The sequence below is a fragment of the Fringilla coelebs genome (genome assembly GCF_963513975.1).
Source record: "Fringilla coelebs genome assembly, chromosome: 2".
NCBI classification, from domain to species: Eukaryota; Metazoa; Chordata; class Aves; order Passeriformes; family Fringillidae; genus Fringilla; species Fringilla coelebs.
In genome coordinates this window covers 87,530,168-87,548,784 of record NC_140029.1, presented here as the reverse complement: position 1 = coordinate 87,548,784, position 18,617 = coordinate 87,530,168, and the positions used below count along the sequence as shown (strand labels likewise).

The following is an 18,617-nucleotide window of genomic DNA, read 5'->3' as shown; positions in this document are numbered from 1 at the left end:
GCACCCAAAGCTTTCCAAGTTGCAATTTTGGAGGCTAGAAATGTGAAAAATGAAGATCCTCCTTTGGTAAAAGGCTAAAGGGCTGATGAACTGTTGTAGAGCAGCTCCAGATCTATGAAATATGGGAGTGGATGGTGTTATATCCCCCTCCCCATGCCCTGCATACATAAGTGGTTCATAATTTTTCGTGGGTACCACTCATGTAGGGAATGTGAGCAGCAAAAGTAGGAGATGGGGAGTGTGTGGGGGTTAAGTGTAGTGTGCACCATGGGCTCCTCAGCCTGTGCCTTGGTGTTCAGGTGAGGGACTTGGCTGTGGTTCCCCAGCCACTGCCTGTAATGTACACTGGAAAAAGCCACCTCAATGCTCTTGGATCTGTGTTATCTAGCTGCTGCTTGGCCAGTACGCACTGGAAACTCCCTGTACTCACCCTCCTCATCCTCAGAAGCCTTGCCTAGGCAGAGCCTGGCCAGTTAGACCTGTGGTTTCCTTTAACGTCTTACACACTGTCACATCTCAGCCACTATTTTTGTTGCTTCACAGCTAGCAAGGTCTGGCACCTTGTTAAGCACATGACTGGTCGTCTGACTCCCACACACAGACTTTTCTCCCAACATTTCCTACAAGCAGTGATTAAGCTCAAACCTGACTGGAAGATTCAGCCCTTGTCAAAGAGGACAAGAAATGGAGACCTCCAGACTTCAGTGGTTTTTTACCCCAAAAGAAAAGATTTAAATTAATTTCCAGTATGGGTACACTGATGGTTTGTCCCCCCTTGCTGGATGCTCTCATCAGGAATTGCACAGTGCAAGGAGAAGTCTTGTCCACAACAAGAACCCAGCAGCCCTGATCCCACCCTTCCCCTGGAGATGTCACCACGACTGCACAGTGCAGAACAGCCTCCCACAAGCCACTTGATGCTTTTTAATTGGAGTATTTCACTTGGACAGGTTTTTTCATGTTACATCGCTTGATGTGAATACAAAGAGGCCAGCAGATGCTAATACATAAGACACACAGGTACACACACACAGAGTCCCAGCCCTACCCAAAATTATGGGGTGCATGGGATGCCAACAGAGCTGTAAGTGGAGGGTGGTGGCAGGGGAAAGATGACCCAGGACAGCTCTGGAAAACACTGCTGTGCTGCATCGTCTGCTGAGTGTGCAATGGGTGGCAGGGATGGCTGGAGACTCAGAAAAAGCAGTGATGGTGTGGTGATGATAGGCATGTGTCTAAGGACAAGTGGGATCCCTGGGACAGCTGGATCATGGCAGCTGGGGAAGGGAGAGAAATGTCAGAGATGGATGGCGAGAAGGCAGCTGGGCTCCCAATGTAGCCTTGGTGTAACCATGCTCCCATCACCAGAGTGCTTTGGGTAGGGGATGATGGAGGAAGGGGATCTCCTAGCAGCCCTGTCTGGCTGGTGAATGTCTCCATGCAGCCTCTCATTCTCTTTGATGGAGCAACCAAAGTCGTAAGTCACTGCTGCATCCTGCTTGAAGGTCACAGTCCTTGAGGTCTGGTAGGCAGCGCTGCCAATTCTGCCTGGCACACCATGGTGTTGGCGACCCTGAGCCCAGCTAAGCTTAACAGAGCAGCACGTGACACCCCACAAGATGGACTTGTACAAAAGCAGTCAAACCCAACCCAGTGCACAGGACCAAGAGTGGCCTCAGCATCTACCGAGATCCACTCAGTGTGGGTTACACCAACACCAGATCTTGGTGGACAATTGTCCCCTCTCTTGATACCCCACACCCAGCCATGTCTTCCTTTGAAGCCTGGGTTTTGGAAAGGCACCCCCCAGGCTTCTCTCCCTGCATCCTCCCAGACACAATATGGTTTCAGCCTCCTCTCTGCCAGCAGGTCCCATCTCTGCTCCAAAGCAGGCTGGTGCACACCGTGTGGCACTGGGTGGCAGATGAGACAAACAGCCAGCAGATGAGTACAGCCAATCAAAGATGGAGAAAATACCACCAAAATCAAGGGTCTGCCCTTCTGTGAGTGGTTCAGGTCCAGCTAGGACTCATGAAGAGCTGCTTTACACAGAAACACACACAAAAATCACAATAAAATCATCAGCTGGTATAAACCCGATGGCCAAGTTAATGTTTGAATTACAGCCCAACATATGCTCGGCTTCAGTCTTCCAAGCATGGGGTGTTCAAAACCCCTATATCCATATTGAAGTTTGCAGTAAAAGTCAAGGTTAATTTTTCAAAAGGAGATAACTAATTTTCCAAGCTTCGCTTCCAGATGAACCCTTAGGTTGAGAAAGATGTGCCTTACTCAGCCTCTGGCAGTCATGGCTCTTGGGGAGTCTCTGGGCAAGGGTTTGTTCTGCAGGTCAGCATCCAGATACCGGCACGATATACAGGATTTTTTTTTTTTCCTTTTTAATATTTTAAAAAATAAATAGAAGAAGAAACAAAACTTTAAAATTTGTTCTTTAAATATTTCCAGCATTGCATGGATAGGACTTTAGTATACTAGCCTGTTCGATCAGTAGTTTATTTATGCTGATTCCTAGTTAAAATGTGCTCCTCCCTGCCTGCTTTTTCTTTCTGTACATCTTAAGAACACAGTGTATTATTTTGTAATGATAAAAAACAAGCCCTGCAGTGTTCACTGGACATCTTTCCAGCATGGGTCAGGGCTCTCTTATTCCTCTTCAAACCTGAAATTCCCAGAACTTCACCAAAAACATGTTAGCATCTTAACAGCTCTCATATTTAAGAAAAAAACAACAAATGAAAACAAAGCAAGCCACATGCACACACAGACACACACACACAAAAATCCTCTTCCAAGAGCCTTTGTGACCTCCTGCTGGAGTGTCTTTGCCTTGGTCACTCTCTGAGAGCAGTGGTGTTCCCTGGAAATCTCTGAGGTGTAGGATTGAGTCGGGATGCAGGGTGAGGAGGGTGAGTAGGAGGTCAGAGATAGTCATCTTCGCTGGAAGGGGAGGTGGGATTGGAGCCCTCGAGGTCAGAGTCCATTGAACTCCCTGATGGTGTTCGGCTCATCTTCCACATCTGGGAGGCAAAGTTTCTCGCCCAGCTGCACGGGTATCCCACAGCCCTCAGCTGGTGAATTAGCCCCATGACCATGTGCCAGTGGCTTCTTGCAGTTCACTTGCTACCCTTTGCACTCCTCTGTTTGCTCATGGCTGTTAGCATCTGGCTGATGTACGAGGTCAAAAGATCATCCATCTTGTACCCCTGAGGAGGAGAGGGAAGATGTTACCAGCCTCCAGAACACAGCTTACAGTCTCTGGCCTGAGCCTCCTGAACACACTGGCTACCAGTTCTTGCCCTGCAAATTTTCAGGTCCATTTTGACCTATTCCACCATTCTCTGTGGGTGAAATGTCACCACCACAAGGAACACTGTCCAAACATAATTTGCAACATTGAGATGGAAGAGCTCCCTGTCCCAGGATGCTGCTGAGGCTAAGGACATAGGGAGCTTTGGATAGGACATAAATTTTCAAATGGCCAGCAAAATACCGAATGCCTCAGATTAGTAACAATCCAAAAGGAATTTTTATCCTTTGTGCTTTGGGTTTAAGATAGTCTAGGAGAAAGTTTATTGCTGTGATTGTTACTAGGGACAAGCTGGGTAAATGATGTTGGTTAAAGGGCTCAGGAGTACCCCTTGAGCCCATATCAGCTTTAATGTGTTTTTCAGTCCAGTTATAGGGAGCAGTTCCTTATGCTCCTGACACAGCAACATCCCAAGCACCTTAGGCTTGCTTGTTAGTTGGATGATGGACTAAGTGAGAGCCCTGATTCATTGAGCAGAGCCTTGGGAAATTCAGAAGGAAAAAACTGTATCAGTGGCTCTTCTGAGAGAGACCACTTTCAGCCCAGAGAATTCCTGAGACACAATTTGCTGCCAAATCCAAAGTCAGGATTTGGTCTAATCTTTAACGCTTCTTACCAGGGAGGTCTCACAGAGCAGCTTGCTTCCTCTCACCAAGTTGCCAATGGTTATGTGGAAATACGTGTTGCCACTGCTCCAGTTGGAGATCTTGGTGAAGGGGTGAGTGATGAGAATATCCTGGTGGGAACACAAAACGGACACTCAACATGCAAGAGAGCCTCAACTTCCATGAGGAGCTGTGGACACTTCTCATTGTCCCTGTTTACTTTCCATCACAGCAGGCCAAGGATGTCTACTGGGATGAGGCTCATGGGAATGGCAGTGAAATCAAGACTCCAGATCCTCCAGAGCTTGTGAAGGACTGCTACACTGGAATGACCATGCAGGTGGTGGAAGTAACTAGTGGGATCTCATTTACTCCAGCTCCTGTCCTATTGCCTGTGAAAGGATTAAGGAAGGAGTGTGTGCACCCTCCAGCTACAGGACCCTAATAGCTGATGCCCCCAATTCAGATTTTGTTGAAAAAGTCTGGGCTGGCTCTGTGCAACAGTGAATTTCTGCCTCCAGAAAGTTTTCTGTCTATCTAGCCTTTCTAACCTGGCTTAAAGAGACCTCACTAAGTGCTGAAAAATACACTGTTTAGGATGTCTTCTGTGAGGGCCTGGGGACTGGGCTCAGGAGCATCTGGTGAATACCCAAGTTTTGCTTACCTTGGTTTTGGGATCAATGAGGCTGACTCCATGCTTATTGATGGCAATTAGAAGGATTTCTGGATAATTTGGCTCTGTAGTTTGCTGTTGGAAAAGAGATGAACTGGTTAGGGGATGTGTCAAGCAAAATCAGACCCCTTCCTATTTCCTCTCTCCTTGTCTTCTCCTGACAGCACTGGCTTCTACTGTCCTTGATGGAACTGTAGTGCCATGGTGGATGGTCTGGATTTGGTTTGTGGTGGGTAGAGACACAAGCTGGAAAACCACAGGTTCCCCTTTGCCTTGGAAAAACAGAGAAGAGTTCTTGTGTGTTGAGCAGCACAGCTGTGGGAACAGCCCCACTGACTGAGATATGCTGAAGGTCTACAATGCTTCTGTCTGTGTAAAGAGGCAGAGCAGCAATGGATGAGTGTATTTGCCCTTTACTGATTAGGAGTATTACATTTTCCCCTGTTTCATCAGGATTGTCCCAGTCTGGTTCAGATCTGGAACCCCTCTGTGGTACAGGGCTCCTGATCTTGTGTAAAAGCTGCCAGAGAAACCCCAGGGCAGGTACCTTCACTTCAAAGAACGCTGATCCAAATGTAGGCCACTTGAAGATAATCTTTAGAAAGGCAAGCTTGGCTTCTTCTCTTGTTTTGCCCGCGTGTTTGTTGTAGTATGCCACGATGGACTGCAACAGAGAACACAACAGAGAAGGAGGGTTTGCAGTACCTGGCACCAGGGATGTTTGCAGGGAAGGAGCATCAGTTCCACAATGATAGACTCATAGAAGAGTTTGGGTTGGAAGGGATCTTTGAAAGGTCATCTAGTCCAACCCTCCTGCAGTGGATAGGGCTGCCTTCCACTAGAGCAGCTTGCTCTGGGTCCTGCCCAACCTGACCTTGATGTTTGGTTCTAGCCTCTGTTCCAATAACACTCCAAAAGTGTGCTGGCTGGTCACCAGAGCAGAACCAAGGCAGGTCCTTTTTAGACAAGCTGAGCTGCTGGCTCCATTGAAGAGATTAGAAATTGTGATTATCCAATTTATGCAGCAGAGGAGACAGAGACCTTCAGGACAGAGATCCTGATATCAGATAGGAAACAGAAAGCACTTATTGGACTATTTCTTGACACTGAGATACCTTTAATATTTTAAGGCTAGACCTGTTTGCACCGGTGCCACAGCTCTCCCTGTGCAAAGCAGCAAGAAGTACCCCTTTACTCAGTAGTCTGCATTAAATGAGAGACCACCTCTTCATGAGACCATCTCTTAGCATGTTTCCATCTGGCTTTGCATCCCCCAGTACAGCCACAGTCTCATGACACAGAAAACCTGGGGCAAGGCATATGTATGTGAACATGCATGTACAATCTCTCCTCTTAGTGGTGCCAAGGAAGCTGAAGCTCTGGTAAGTCTCCAGAAGGACCAGGTCACTGATTTTGGCAGTCCAACTTCAACACTGAATGTCAGACAAGTCACCTGAGAGACTGGGCTTCTCCCAGCCAGGCCTGCTCTATGAATCAAGCTGCTGGTTTACCCTTTTCCAGTCATCTGGAGAGAGCTGCCGGATGAGGTCCTGAGGCACCAGCTCCTTCAGGAGTTTGGGGATGCTGGGGAAATAGGACTTGTCATCCTCAAACTTGACCCGGTAGATGAGAGCTGCCAGCTGCAGGACCTCTTCCCGTGAGCACTTGTGGTAGCCACGCAGGTACTTTGGTAACTCCTGCACGGAGGAAAGAACAGCAGAAAGATAGAGAGAATGTCTGTGGACCTTCACCCTCACATGTTAAATGGAGTTTGTGGAGGTATCCAGCCCCTGGCTAAGAGGCTGTTCTCTGGAAACATCTACACATGGACGAGTCTTTGCAACCTACTCCTAATCCCTCCCAAACCTCCACCGCTACTGCAGAGTCCTGGCACACCTGGTAGTAGTGGAAGATTGAGTCTGCCATCGAGTCTTTTCCAGGCGTTGTGCTGGTCCACAGTTTTTTCATGAAGAACACTTGGTAGGTGAGGGAAGGCACTATACCTGGGCAAGTGAAGCAAACATAACAGCTGGTGTGAGTATCTGCTGGCAATCAGTGTCTGCATCCAGCAGTGCCATCACAGCCTGCAGGGACGGGGGCATTCACAAGGCCAGCTGGGCTCTGACTTTGCAGAACAAACCACATGACTGCCATGCAAGGCTTTAATAAGGTGGGAAAAGTGTCTGGGTTCAGTTGCACAGCTGTACTTCATTGATAGTACTCATGGCTAACACAGGACAGAGGAGTTGTACCCTGGAGGCGCCTGTGTCTAGCAGCCACTGGTAAATTCAGCAGAGCTGCTGCAGCCAGTTCCATTTTGGATGTGGTCAGTGAGGTGAGATGAATCCCACCACTGAAACCTTCCTGCAGGCACTTCCTGGAGAGATGGCCTCCAGCAGGTGCTTCTCACAGGGGCCAGGAAGAGCCTTGGAACAGAGGTTTTGCTGCTCCTGGATGGTTCACCTTCCAGGTGATGTCCCCAGGGATGGTGTAGAGAGCACCACTCCCATCAGTGTAGCCCAACAGATCACAGGATAACAGAATCACTGAGATTGGAAAAGACCTATAAGATTAAGTCCTACCATTAACCTAACACTGCCAGGAGCATCACTAAGCCATGTCCCTCAGCACCACACCTACATTTTTTGAACACTAGAGAACAGCGATTCCACCACTTCTGTGAACAGCCTGTTCCAATGCTTGTGGCAGACTACGTGGTCAATCTTGTTTGAAAGGGATGGAGGGCAGTAGGAAGGCTGTGTGTGACCCATACTGGGAAAAAAATCATCATTACCATCTTTTGCCGGTCTTGCTTTCTTTATCCAGTCTGTCAGGTGTCTCACAAAGTCAAAGAAGAAATCTCCCTCCGGCACACTGATGACCTGGGGGCCACAGCACATAGTCACAAAGGCTGAGCAAATAAGTATTACAGTAGAATCACAGAATATCCTGAGTTGGAAGAGACCCAGAAAGATCATCAAAGTCCATCTTCTGGCCCTGCATAGGATATCTTTAAGAATCACACCACGTGCCTGAGAGCATTGTACCAATATTTCTACAACTCTGTCAGGCTTGGTGCCATGACCATCTCCCTGGAGAGCCTGGTCCAGTGCCAAACCACCCCTTGTGTGAAGAACCTTTTCTTAGTATCCAACCTAAATGTTCCCTGACACAGCTTTGTGCCATTCCCTTAAGTCCCATCACTGATCACCCCAGAGAAGAGATCACTGTCTTCCCCTTCTCTTCCCCTCACGAGGAAGTTGCAGAGTGCAACGAGGTCTCCTCTCAGTCTCCTCCAGGCTGAACAAGGCAAATGACCTCAGCTGCTCCTCACACACCTTCCCCTCAAGGGCCTTCACCATTGTCATAGCCCTCTCTAACAGCTTTATTTCCTTCTTCTATTGACGTGCCCCAAACAAGTGGCAAGGCTCCACAGGCAGGGTTGGCCATTGCCCAGCCCATCTCCTGTAGTTGCTGCTCACTGCTTTGTACTTCTTACACTGATGTGTTATAAACTGCTGATGTGAGGAAGCCAATGCCAGCACCTTGCTTCAGGCTCTGTCTCTAATTTCACCCATTACTCCTTACTGCAACTTGTTTCACCACAACCCTTCCTTTCCCTTCCTGATGACTATCTCCATAGATTTCTCCCAGTTGCCAGAGGCAGCTCCAAGCTGCACATTTTTCTTACTTAGTCCTTTCTTATAATCCCAACTCAGCAACAGGCTAGGAGAGCTTTGCCTGTCTGTGCTTTAAGTCCTTTGGGGTGACTGCTGTAAGTCAGGGCTTTGGGACTGCAAACCTCACCTGCATCAGGTCAGATCTAACTTAGGAATGCCACACAGCTTGTAGAGAAATGCTTCTGACCACATGGCTCTGGCTCCAGCAGTGTGTACCTACTGGCAAGCAGGTTGTCCTGGGGACCTCAGGGCTACCTCTGCCTGGGTCACTCACCTTGTCAGAGATTTTGACAAAGAGGCTGAAGCCCTCAGAAGACTTCAGGAGCAGCCTGTTGGAGATGTTCTGGCAGAAGTCCTTGGCTTTTGTGCTGGATTCCACCTCAAATGCCTACAAGAGAGGAAGATCACTACTGCTGTCTAAGGGGTAATTTCCACTTTTTGCTCTCTGAGGAGCTCCAGGTGCACATGCACAAAGGGGTTTAGATGCCCACCAGCAGTGAAATCAGTGACACTGTGGGCTGGGGCTCTGGGCATCAAAGGGATGTCTGCAGAAGCTCTGTCATGCTACTGCTGTACCATTGTGCTTTGTGATGCTGGATCTACATTCTGTGCTGGCTTATCCAGAGCTCTCCAGGCAATGCAAGAGACTTCTCTGATCTAACAGTGAAGTGTCAGAGCTATTTGCTTGAGGGAAGAGGGGTGGGAAAGACAGAGTGAGAGATCTCCAGGCTGATTTGTCCTGTCCAGTGATGATGAGGAAGTCACAAGCCTGGCTTAGACGAGGTCTAAGCCAGATACCTGGTTTCTAGATAGCTGAATAGAGGGAAAATGATTCCTTTTTTACAGATATCTAAAGCACGGGGTGTTTAAAGGTCTGTCCCATTTGTTTGCACATCCCAATTCTGGCTTTGCCTTTTGAGCTGTGCTCGGTATTTACATTGCCTCAGTTTTTCTCTGCCCACTTAATGAGATTCAGCTCACAGCAGTTTAAGGAACTTAAGCTTCTGACCCACCACTTGCACAACTGAACCACCAAACTACCAGGACCCACGTTCCACATCCCACAAGAGTCTGATCTGGGGTCCGGTGCTGCTAATGCTCAGCACCACGTCAGGGCAGATGCATGTTGTACTGGAATGATGCTACTCTGCCAGCCCACCTGGTGACTTCCATGGCCAAACCCATCCAAGTGTAGAAATCCCCACATCCTCCTACTACTGGCTCTCACACAGAGGCATGTGTATGCAGTAGTGTCATGCTCAATGCTGGTCATGTAGGAAAAAATATTCAAAGTGAAGAGAAACCCCAAAAGCTCCCTCAGCTCTCCATTACAGATAAACAAGGGCACTCCCAGCTGCTGCAGAGGAATCATCCTTTTCCTTCCATGGATGTGGACTGTTTTACAAATAAACCCACTGCGAAATACAGAAATTTAGTTGTAACAGGGAGTATGAGGGAAGAGAGAGATGTGAGCCTCATAGGAAGACTAATCAGTAGGTGAGGCAGCAGTATCTGCAAGGACATGCCTATCTGCTCTGGCATCAATATGACTAGCTGCCTTACCAGCATGTAAGATGCTTAGTGAGGTATCATTTCTGTGTCATCTCAGGTCAGAGGGGATAATTTCAGCCACCTGCTTGCCACTCCTGCAATAATCTGCCCATTTCCCAGGGGGGCCCATCAGGGTACCCCTTTGGGTACCATTGGGTGGACAATATCTGTTGGTTTAGGCTCCAAATAACTGAGAGACAAGGCCAGTGAGCTACTGTGAGTGAAAGGATGAGCCCATCCAGTTTCCCTCTTTCTGCAGTCATTCTCTAAAGCCTCCAGTGAACACCAGCAAAGCACCCATATATTGAAAAACAAAACTTGCACCAAATCTGAGTAGATGATTTGATGGATTTTCCTTGTTATGCTTTGGCCCAGAGGCTTCTGGAAAGGCTGAGCTTTTCTGAATCAGAACCAATATTAGCCTTTTCTGAGATTTTTGAGAATAAAAAAATTGACAACCATCCTGACAGAAAAGAATTTCCTTCTCCCCCATTTACCTCATCAGTGTCATCAGGGAAGTAAACCTTGTGGAAAATTTGTGTCGTTTTGTGTTGAATGGCTTCCACTTCGACCAGATGGGGTGGGTATTTTCTGGATCCATTCCTGCAAAACAGGAGGTGACAAGTGTCATAGCATCATCATAGCAAGAATCCTTTTTTAAATCTTCCCTTTTAAATGCATATCCTTTTTGAGACACTTCAGCTACTTTCTTAATATTATTTTTCCTCCAAAAAAGAAGAAAGTTTCTGAAATGGACCTGGATGAAGTTGATTAATTTCTATCTGCACTGCTTATCAGCAACCCAATGTCCCTCTCAATCAGTTTGGTGGAATAGAGAGAGGCTGTGAGCTTCCACTGCGCCCCCAGTCACCAAAATATCTCCCAGTTGTATTTTTTCACACATATTTGGATGTTGTGGTAGAGTCAGGACTAGGAGGTCTTTCAGTGCCATACCTCAAGGCTTTCTGGAGTCTCTGGATGCAGTCTGCTGCCAAGGGGTGATGTTTCCGGGATTGCAGGAACCTCTGGACGTGGGGCAGGAGGATGTTACTTGGAGGGAAAAGGCCTGTACACAACCACAACAGCTCCCAGCCTTTCTCTTCACTGTATCTGCACAAGAAGAGACCCAGGAGGAAAAAATTACTCGTAGCACAGACATTTCAGATCCGCATTGCCCAACAGTCTAGTGCATTTGGGCCAAGAGGAAGGAACAACCCTTACTTGATGTGGTTGTCTGTGAGCTGCTTGAGGGTCTGGCAGTAGATTTCATCCTTTAGGGGTTCGGCTTTCAAGGCACCTTCAAATATTTGGTCTGTCAGCTCATTGACTGAGCGGGTCCTTTTGGATGGGTAGTCACCCATATATTTCAGCACAGGTGGGAGGCAGGAGTCAAGGATGAGCTAACTGGGATATTTGGTGAAGGCCCTCTGTTGATGATGTTGTTAAAGACATCCTAACATGACTACAGAAGTGACTGCAAAGGGATATTCAGGCATCAAACTCTGTCTCCAAGGCCATGTGGACTGACTAGGGCTGTGGCCATCCACAGCAGGTAGACTTGGCAGGGAGTCAGCTGAACTGAGACAGAAGAGTGCCAGTGTGTGTGGACCTGCAGGACTCAATAACTGGTCCCTGAATTCCCAGTGATTAGGAAGTAGACACACCTCAGATTTCAAGGAAGCTTAAGGAACAGATTTGTGGCGCAGACCCATTTCCAAGCCTGTGACATGGTCCCACAGCCCTTAAGAGGGAACACAAACATTTCTTTGGGCTTTGCTTGGGGCCCTAAAGAGCCTGTTCAGCTCTTTGCCTGTCAGAGCTGTTGCCCAAGGGGACTCCCAAGCAGAGGAAGGATATCAATAAAGGCCATACAGGCTTCTTGGGACAGCTCCTCGCTGCCCAGGATCTTCTTCAGCAGTGGCTGTTTGATGGGCTCGCGGGTGTAACACCACAGCTTGTCCTTTCCACGGCTCTTGGTGATCATGACCCGGCTGAGGGTGTGCTTTGGAGGTGGTCTGGTGGCAAATGCAAAGCAAGAGGTGGAGAGATTACAGGGGCAATAGGAACAGCTTATGGCCAATGTTTCACCTAGCTCGGCTGCTCACAGCACCTGGCTAATGACATCTTACATCAAAAGGGACATCATGATTTAGCAAGTATCTAGCTCCAGTTCTGCTCAAAGAGAACCACTTGTACACTCCTATGGCTCAGAAGAGTCTCTTATAGACCCTACCCCACTAATCACCCACCCTATCCCAAAAAGCTTCTAGCTGCAGGAAGGATGATGGCAATGAATGGTTGGGACAGCCACACTGAAAGAATATCACCTAGCAGTACAAGCCTGACAAGGGGAAGACATCTCAGGGGATCTGATCTGCTTGTTTGGATCGCCAGCCTATCTAAACAGAAGTGGGAGCTTTGGTCAGCTGCATTCAGCAGTGGTGCACATTTAAATTTTTGGAACCAAGATGAAAATGCCTATATAGCCTAAGCACATCCTCCCACATAATATTAAATTTCAAATTGCTACACCTCTGCTGAGAAGAAATCCTTTATAAAACCTTGTCTGTGGAAAACCTGTAGCTCAAATGCCATGACCTAAAACAGAGGTTGCAGTTGAACAAAGTCATAGAATGGGGTATCCAGAATCTTTCCCAGCAGCAAAATTTTCCTGATTCCCAAGCTACCTGCAGATGGACTCCTATAATTTTTGAGAATGGTTTAAAAAAAATCACCTAAAATAATCATAGGAAAATTCCTCCAAGGTGTATGGCTTAACTCTTTCTTCGCTGTCTGAAACTGCCATCTGAGAGGTTCTGATAACATCTTGTCGTTGGTCAGGGGTCATTGTGACCAGGGCCTGTGGGATGAAAAACTCTCTGTTACCTGGCATCTGATGTATTCAAAGACAGAAAGCAGATACAAAACAAGAATGGTAAAAATAAGAATAATCCATCAATTCCCATTAACAGTCAGCTAGAACTGTGCAGTTGTCATTTCTCTGTGCCATTCCCAGTCACTAGTGCAAGAAATAACAAGTATTTCCATAGCGTGGATCACTTCCTAAGAAGATAATGTGCCATGGAACCTGCAGCTCCACATGTGAATGTAGCAGTTCCCTCCAACCACAAATACACCTTTAAGCAATCAGACCAGCTGGAAGGATTTAGCACAATACATGGATATTCCAAGTCACAAGTCTGCGGTGTCCTGAGTGCCAAGATCAGAAGAAAGGCTGAGATCACTTCTGCCCTGGACAACCTGTGACCTCTCTCATCCACTTTGTTTCCTGCCTTACGTTCAGGGAGACTTGGGCCAGATCTAAGCATTCCAGGAAGGCTTTGACCTCCCTGGACCTTGTACCAAGTTGTGCAATTCCGTAAGACTGCTTACCACGATCTCCAGCGGAGGCATGGTGACGGTAGGCAAGACATAGACGGAATCAGTTGGGAAATCCCCTCTCTGCTTGGTCCGCTCATTGAACCCATTAGCCCACCCCGAGTTCATCACTTGCTCTCCTGTGTCCTGGTCCAGAACTATCAGGTCTCCTTTAAGGAAACTGAGGAACCCAGATTCTTCTCCCACTGCAAAAAAAACAACCATTGGTTAGAACTGATTTTTTTCCCAGATTCCTCAGGAATATTAAATCTATCTCTACATTTACCACTGAGCTGGGCTGTTTACTTGCCTGGATTTGGGTTGTCTTGGAGGGTGACCACATACTTGGATCGTTTCCTTAGTCCTTCAAGGAAGGTGACCACCAGGTCCCGGATATCCTCTGCATTGTTGGAGGTGAAAGTGTATTCATCACCTTTAATGGTGGCCAGGGTGAAACTCTGCCCTTGCAGCTTTCCTCCTCTGGGATATATTTTTATAGGAGACATAAGCATGAAACATAATGACATCCAGAGGCAAAGCCTGGAAAAAGACTGATCTATGGTGAGATTGCCAGCTATTCCTCCTTACCTGCTGCTTGACACAGCTGTGATCTCTGGGAAAGAGAGCTCTAAGAGAACCTGCTCCTGTTCATCCACAAAGTACACCCCTGTCCAGTTGACAGCTACAATCACATCATTTTTAGGCAGGCTTGGCCCTGGGGTTAAGACAAGACATTCAGTTAGCTCATGAAGAGTCTTAGGATACAGAAAATGTTTCAAAAGATGATTCAATTATCAAAAAGCTCAGTGTTTTATTTAAGGGAGAGAAATAGTGGCAGATCCATAGCCTGAGCCATTGCTAATCAGGATGCAACAAAAAAAAAATGTGTTCAGAAAAGACCAGCTAGATGGTCCCCTTCTTGTCTGTGGAATCCCCATTTCTCATTCCTTTTGCTGTAAAGCATCTTGTGCTCTGGGGATGTGCTCTACTGACTCACCTGAGAATTTGAAGGCTTCATAAAACCGAGAAAACAGCAAAGGCCACTTGAAACGTGCAAAATCCACTACTTCTTCCTTGACCTTTTTTGGGTCTGTCCTCTTCTGAGTATAAATTCCCTACAGAAAAAGCAAACCACAATGAACTTGAAGCAAAACATAGCTATATCCAGGAAGAGAGCAAGGAAAATCAATCCATGATTGAAGATCTTGGAAAAAATAATAATGGAGGTCTCAGTGTGGCTAAGGGCCAAACTATTACAGGAATTAGTGACAGTTTGGTCCAAGTCCTGGCCTACAGTTCCCATTTTATGAAATAATTTGACTTGGAGAAGGCTGGGCAAGCATCTGGAGTGACCAGTCTCAGTGAGGTTCGACTCAGCAGACTGTGGGTTTCCCTAAAGAAAGTGTTTACTTTTCAGCTTGACATTCCTTTAGCTGGACCAGACACTCATCCCTTAAGCCCCTTATTGAGGGCATCCTTAGACACCTGACACTTCTGTGCAAAGCTGACAGGCTGACAGGGGATGTGCAAGATCCAAGTGAATCCCTGTGTCTCCACTGACAGTTAAGTTGAGGTGAGACTTCACACTGCCCATGGAGATGTTTACATAGTAGGGATCCTGATCTGAAGCTGGCTCCTGATGTTAAATGAATGCCCATCCTCATGCCAGGAACATCACCCCTCATGAGTGGCCATGAGTACTGGGTAATGAGTTATAGGAAGTGTTGTCACGTGAGAGTGTCACAAATGTTCTAATTGAAGCCAGGGAGGTTTTATACAGTGCTTGGCACAATGAAGCCCTGACATCATCCATAGACATGAACCACCTCTGTAATACAGCCAGTAACACCACAATCTCCTGTAACAGGAATGCCACCACAGAGATGGTGGCATGTGAGATGGTGAGATGTGATTACATCTCACAGTAAATCTTTGCAGGATGTCTTTTGCCAGATCTTGCATAAAAAACAGTGGTAAAGCTGAATATGGTTAGTACAAGCCCTGCCCTTTCTCACAGTTTTAGCTTCAGGCCAGGCCAAGAGCTGAGCTACAATGTCTGACACATGCTTAAAAGGCAAATGAAGCTATTGAAACATGATGTGGTCCGACAGGTGATCTATTGTCCCCACCTTTTTATGGGCAGCTATAATGAGCTGAGCCCATTTTTCCACCGTTTTTGAAGCTGTGATCTCCCTGTCCGGAATGTAGGATGGAATTAGATTTAGCAGCCTTTCCAGTACCATCTCTGACCCATAGTCCACGTAGTACTGCTGGGAAGCCAGTTCTGCCAGATCTTCTTCCTGAGGGAGGCAAACACATCAAGTTAATGCTGTCACCAAGTCATCGCAACATCCATCCTGCACCACTCAAGAAGCCTGTTGTGGAGGCTGGGTGTACTACAGAATTGTCTGGGGATGCTTCTTTTTGGCAGAACTTCACCTTTTGCACCTTTTTGCCCATCTAAAGTTCAGGGCACTGACCACTGAAAGCTATGATTAAGCCTTAACATGCTCATTGTTAAGAGTGCTCATACAGCACATGGAGGCATCCAAGCCCAGTTGAGAGGATCCGATTGCTGTAGCTCCTGTTTTCCAAACGAGTACCATAATGCCCAAGCTAATGGCTGTCCAGGGAGGAATATTTACCATCCCCTTCGTTGTAACCTATTTCACCATCTCAAAGATCCTCGTTGGATCAGACTGGGAGCAGCTGAGGTCACACACCTTGTCACACCGGTACTCCCCAAACTTCACCCCTCGCACGATCTGCTGGTAGATGAGATTGGTGGCCACGTTGTCCTCGCTGGGGTTGTGCCAGGGGGTGAAGATCTCCTTCCTGAAGAAGAGCCGCCACGGCGCGTTGCGCTCCTGCGCTCCCTGCTCCTTGGCATACTGCTCGCACTGGGACACGGCATCCATCACGTGGTCATTGCCACTCCCCAGCGAGGACACCTAGGCAGGGCAGAGAGAAATGTGCCATTCACCTGAACAAGTGCAGACCTTTTTAGGTAGAGAGATCTATTTTTGAGTCGCTCAGACTAACTTTATTATCAAAATAATCAATGGTTCTATGACATCTAGCCAGCCAAGTCCTGCAGCATGGCTGGGTGAGCCATTCCATTTTGAGCTCCAGCTTCCCATCCAGACTGAAAGGAGAGCATCAACATGATTCAACAAAGCCAATGGTTTCATTTTAAACTATTGTTGATTCATACTGTGCTTTAAAAGCTGTTTCAAAGTCATGTGCTTGTGTCCAGCCTAGCTAAGCATCAGAAAAATCCAGAATAAAAGAGCCTGTCCTCTTACAGAAATTTACCGGTCCCCCTCACTGGGGTCTGCCATGAAGCCCCCAAAGCACTATATCTCCTCAGACTTAGCATCCCTTGCTGCATGTCTCCTCAAAAAAAATGAAGAATACAGAGTACAAACCATTTCATTTTCCACCTAGAGGCAGAGGTGGCCACATCTGTGGTGAGAATATACTTCATCCTCTTATACAGCAGCACTTGGTATACTTGACTTTCATTGACTTGCAGCTCTTGTGTCACCTCATGAAGCTTTACCCCTCTCATTTATGCTCCCCTTTATTTTAATAGAATTTCTGAGAAATATATGTTTTTAGGTCAAATAAAGTAGGTTAAATGCCAATGCAGGCATAGCAGCTTGGATTTTAACTCATTTCAGAAGCTTAATTTCAACTATTAGCTTTCCAATTAAATTTAATTGGCTCCCTTACATAAAAACCCTACAAAGGTAGGATGTTTTACTGGAAATTCATCCCTAATAAGCTTAACTGAGAGTAAGAGAATAGCATCACATAAGCTTGTAGGAGGAAAGAAATTTCTGAAGGTTTCTGGTCCACCACACTAGTCAGAACAGGTGCATCTTTGAATAGGTTTCCCTGTGCATTTTCCTGTTAAATTCTGAATATCTCCAAAGAGAGAGATTTTCCTACAACCCAGCTGCAGAGCTTGACTACTCTTTTTGTGAAAATCATGCTGACACTTGCACTGTAGAAATAATCCCTCTGCCTTCTGGAAGTTATGTGACAGCAAGGAGAACCTCCCCCTTCTTTCCCAGAACTATTCAGGAACAGAAGCTAAGACATACCTTGTCAAAAAGTGCAATGTAGAGCGAAAAGCCAAATCGGTCCTTCAGGCTGATTTTGTCAGCCAAAGAATTACAGAGCTCTTTAGCAGTTGTTGCAGAGTCTGTCAACAGTGTCTTTGTTGTCCCATCCATGAATGTGACAGGCAGCATGATGGGTTTCTTGGATTTGGTCGCCTAAAGGATTCAAGTCAAACTTTATAATGTTACGTGTATTTCAATACTATTTACCTGCATACTCTTCCACCCCACTCTGGTGACCACTTACTAATTCCTGATCCCACTGACTGGCTGCTTTTCAGTGCTACCACACCCTATTTATCAATAGGATAATGTACAGTCAGCCACTGGAAGCACTTGGAACTCACAGATATTTTATTTACTACATTCAGTCATCAAAGTGCCTAATCCAGAAAATAAAAGCATGCTTAGGAATGCTCATGGACACCGGAACACAGCTGTATATGCTTGCAAACCAGTTTAGAAAATGAGCAATTTTTGCACAAACTGCCTGTTCCAGCTATAATTACCCCCAAACAAGCCCCAGGGACCACTCACAGGAGGTAGTTTGCCTGCAGCCACCTTCATCTGGAAGATAGTTTTTTGAACACACAGGGGCTTGCTCTGTGCCAGCTGGCCTCAACGCCAACAGCACACTTTTAATTTACAAATACTGATGCAGCCAAAAGGATTGATCTTCAACGTACTCTGGAGCAAATCCAGGATGTACAGGGAATGCAATAGGTTGGAATTTCATGGAAACTTGACAGAAATGGGCATTCTGCGGTCCCACATTCTGTCCTGACAGAGATGTGGTTCTTGTGACAGCAGAAGCCTTAAACCCCAAGCCCCAGTTCCCTGGGGAGGACTTGGGGGGGCTCATACCTGCAGCTCCAGCCAGCTGGGTGGCTGTGTCCTTGTCCCATTGGCAAACGTCCGCCTCAGCCTCTCTTCACAATAGGGAGCATAACCTGGGGGGCCTCCGTTGATAAAGTTCCTTAAATACTGTTGGCAGCAGGGAACACATTGTTTAGACCTTTGGCTTAAGAGGCCAAGCATTTGCAGAAAGCAATGTTTTATTGGGGAAAAGCCCTCTGTGACGAATGACAGTCACACCACTCAGGCTCAGATGTTCCTGCATCACATCACTGGAAGCTGAGAGACAGTCTGCACGCCTGCCTTGTTCTTCTACTGTGCATTTCTGGCCTCAAAGGAGGTAAGATACCAGACCAGATAGACCTTTGACTGAAGCCAGAGCAGAAGTTTTTCTCTTCCTGCTATTGCTGCCAGTGATTT

The 18,617-nt window shown here is 46.9% G+C and overlaps 1 protein-coding gene across 3 annotated transcripts in view; it reads right to left on the bottom strand.

Moving 5' to 3' along the window:
* Positions 1-2,896: 2,896 nt before the first annotated feature.
* Positions 2,897-18,617, bottom strand: part of MYO7A (myosin VIIA) — a 56,584-nt gene continuing 40,863 nt past the window's right edge. Inside the window, exons 27-47 of one of the 3 annotated variants that reach the window (XM_084226762.1) lie at positions 18,207-18,326; positions 17,325-17,498; positions 15,939-16,166; positions 15,345-15,515; positions 14,213-14,330; positions 13,804-13,930; positions 13,526-13,695; positions 13,231-13,421; positions 12,573-12,697; positions 11,699-11,852; positions 11,059-11,237; positions 10,792-10,947; positions 10,335-10,440; positions 8,561-8,674; positions 7,401-7,488; positions 6,503-6,609; positions 6,118-6,303; positions 5,154-5,270; positions 4,598-4,681; positions 3,945-4,064; positions 2,897-3,224 (exon numbers count right to left, since the gene is read on the bottom strand). In XM_084226762.1, coding sequence (XP_084082888.1) covers positions 3,135-3,224; positions 3,945-4,064; positions 4,598-4,681; positions 5,154-5,270; positions 6,118-6,303; positions 6,503-6,609; positions 7,401-7,488; positions 8,561-8,674; positions 10,335-10,440; positions 10,792-10,947; positions 11,059-11,237; positions 11,699-11,852; positions 12,573-12,697; positions 13,231-13,421; positions 13,526-13,695; positions 13,804-13,930; positions 14,213-14,330; positions 15,345-15,515; positions 15,939-16,166; positions 17,325-17,498; positions 18,207-18,326 — 2,925 coding nt within the window. In that variant the 3' untranslated portion in view covers positions 2,897-3,134. Of the gene's footprint in view, positions 3,225-3,944; positions 4,065-4,597; positions 4,682-5,153; positions 5,271-6,117; positions 6,304-6,502; positions 6,610-7,400; positions 7,489-8,560; positions 8,675-10,334; positions 10,441-10,791; positions 10,948-11,058; positions 11,238-11,698; positions 11,853-12,572; positions 12,698-13,230; positions 13,422-13,525; positions 13,756-13,803; positions 13,931-14,212; positions 14,331-15,344; positions 15,516-15,938; positions 16,167-17,324; positions 17,499-18,206; positions 18,327-18,617 lie in introns of all 3 variants that reach the window. The other 2 variants (XM_084226763.1, XM_084226764.1) reach the window with 2 other exon arrangements.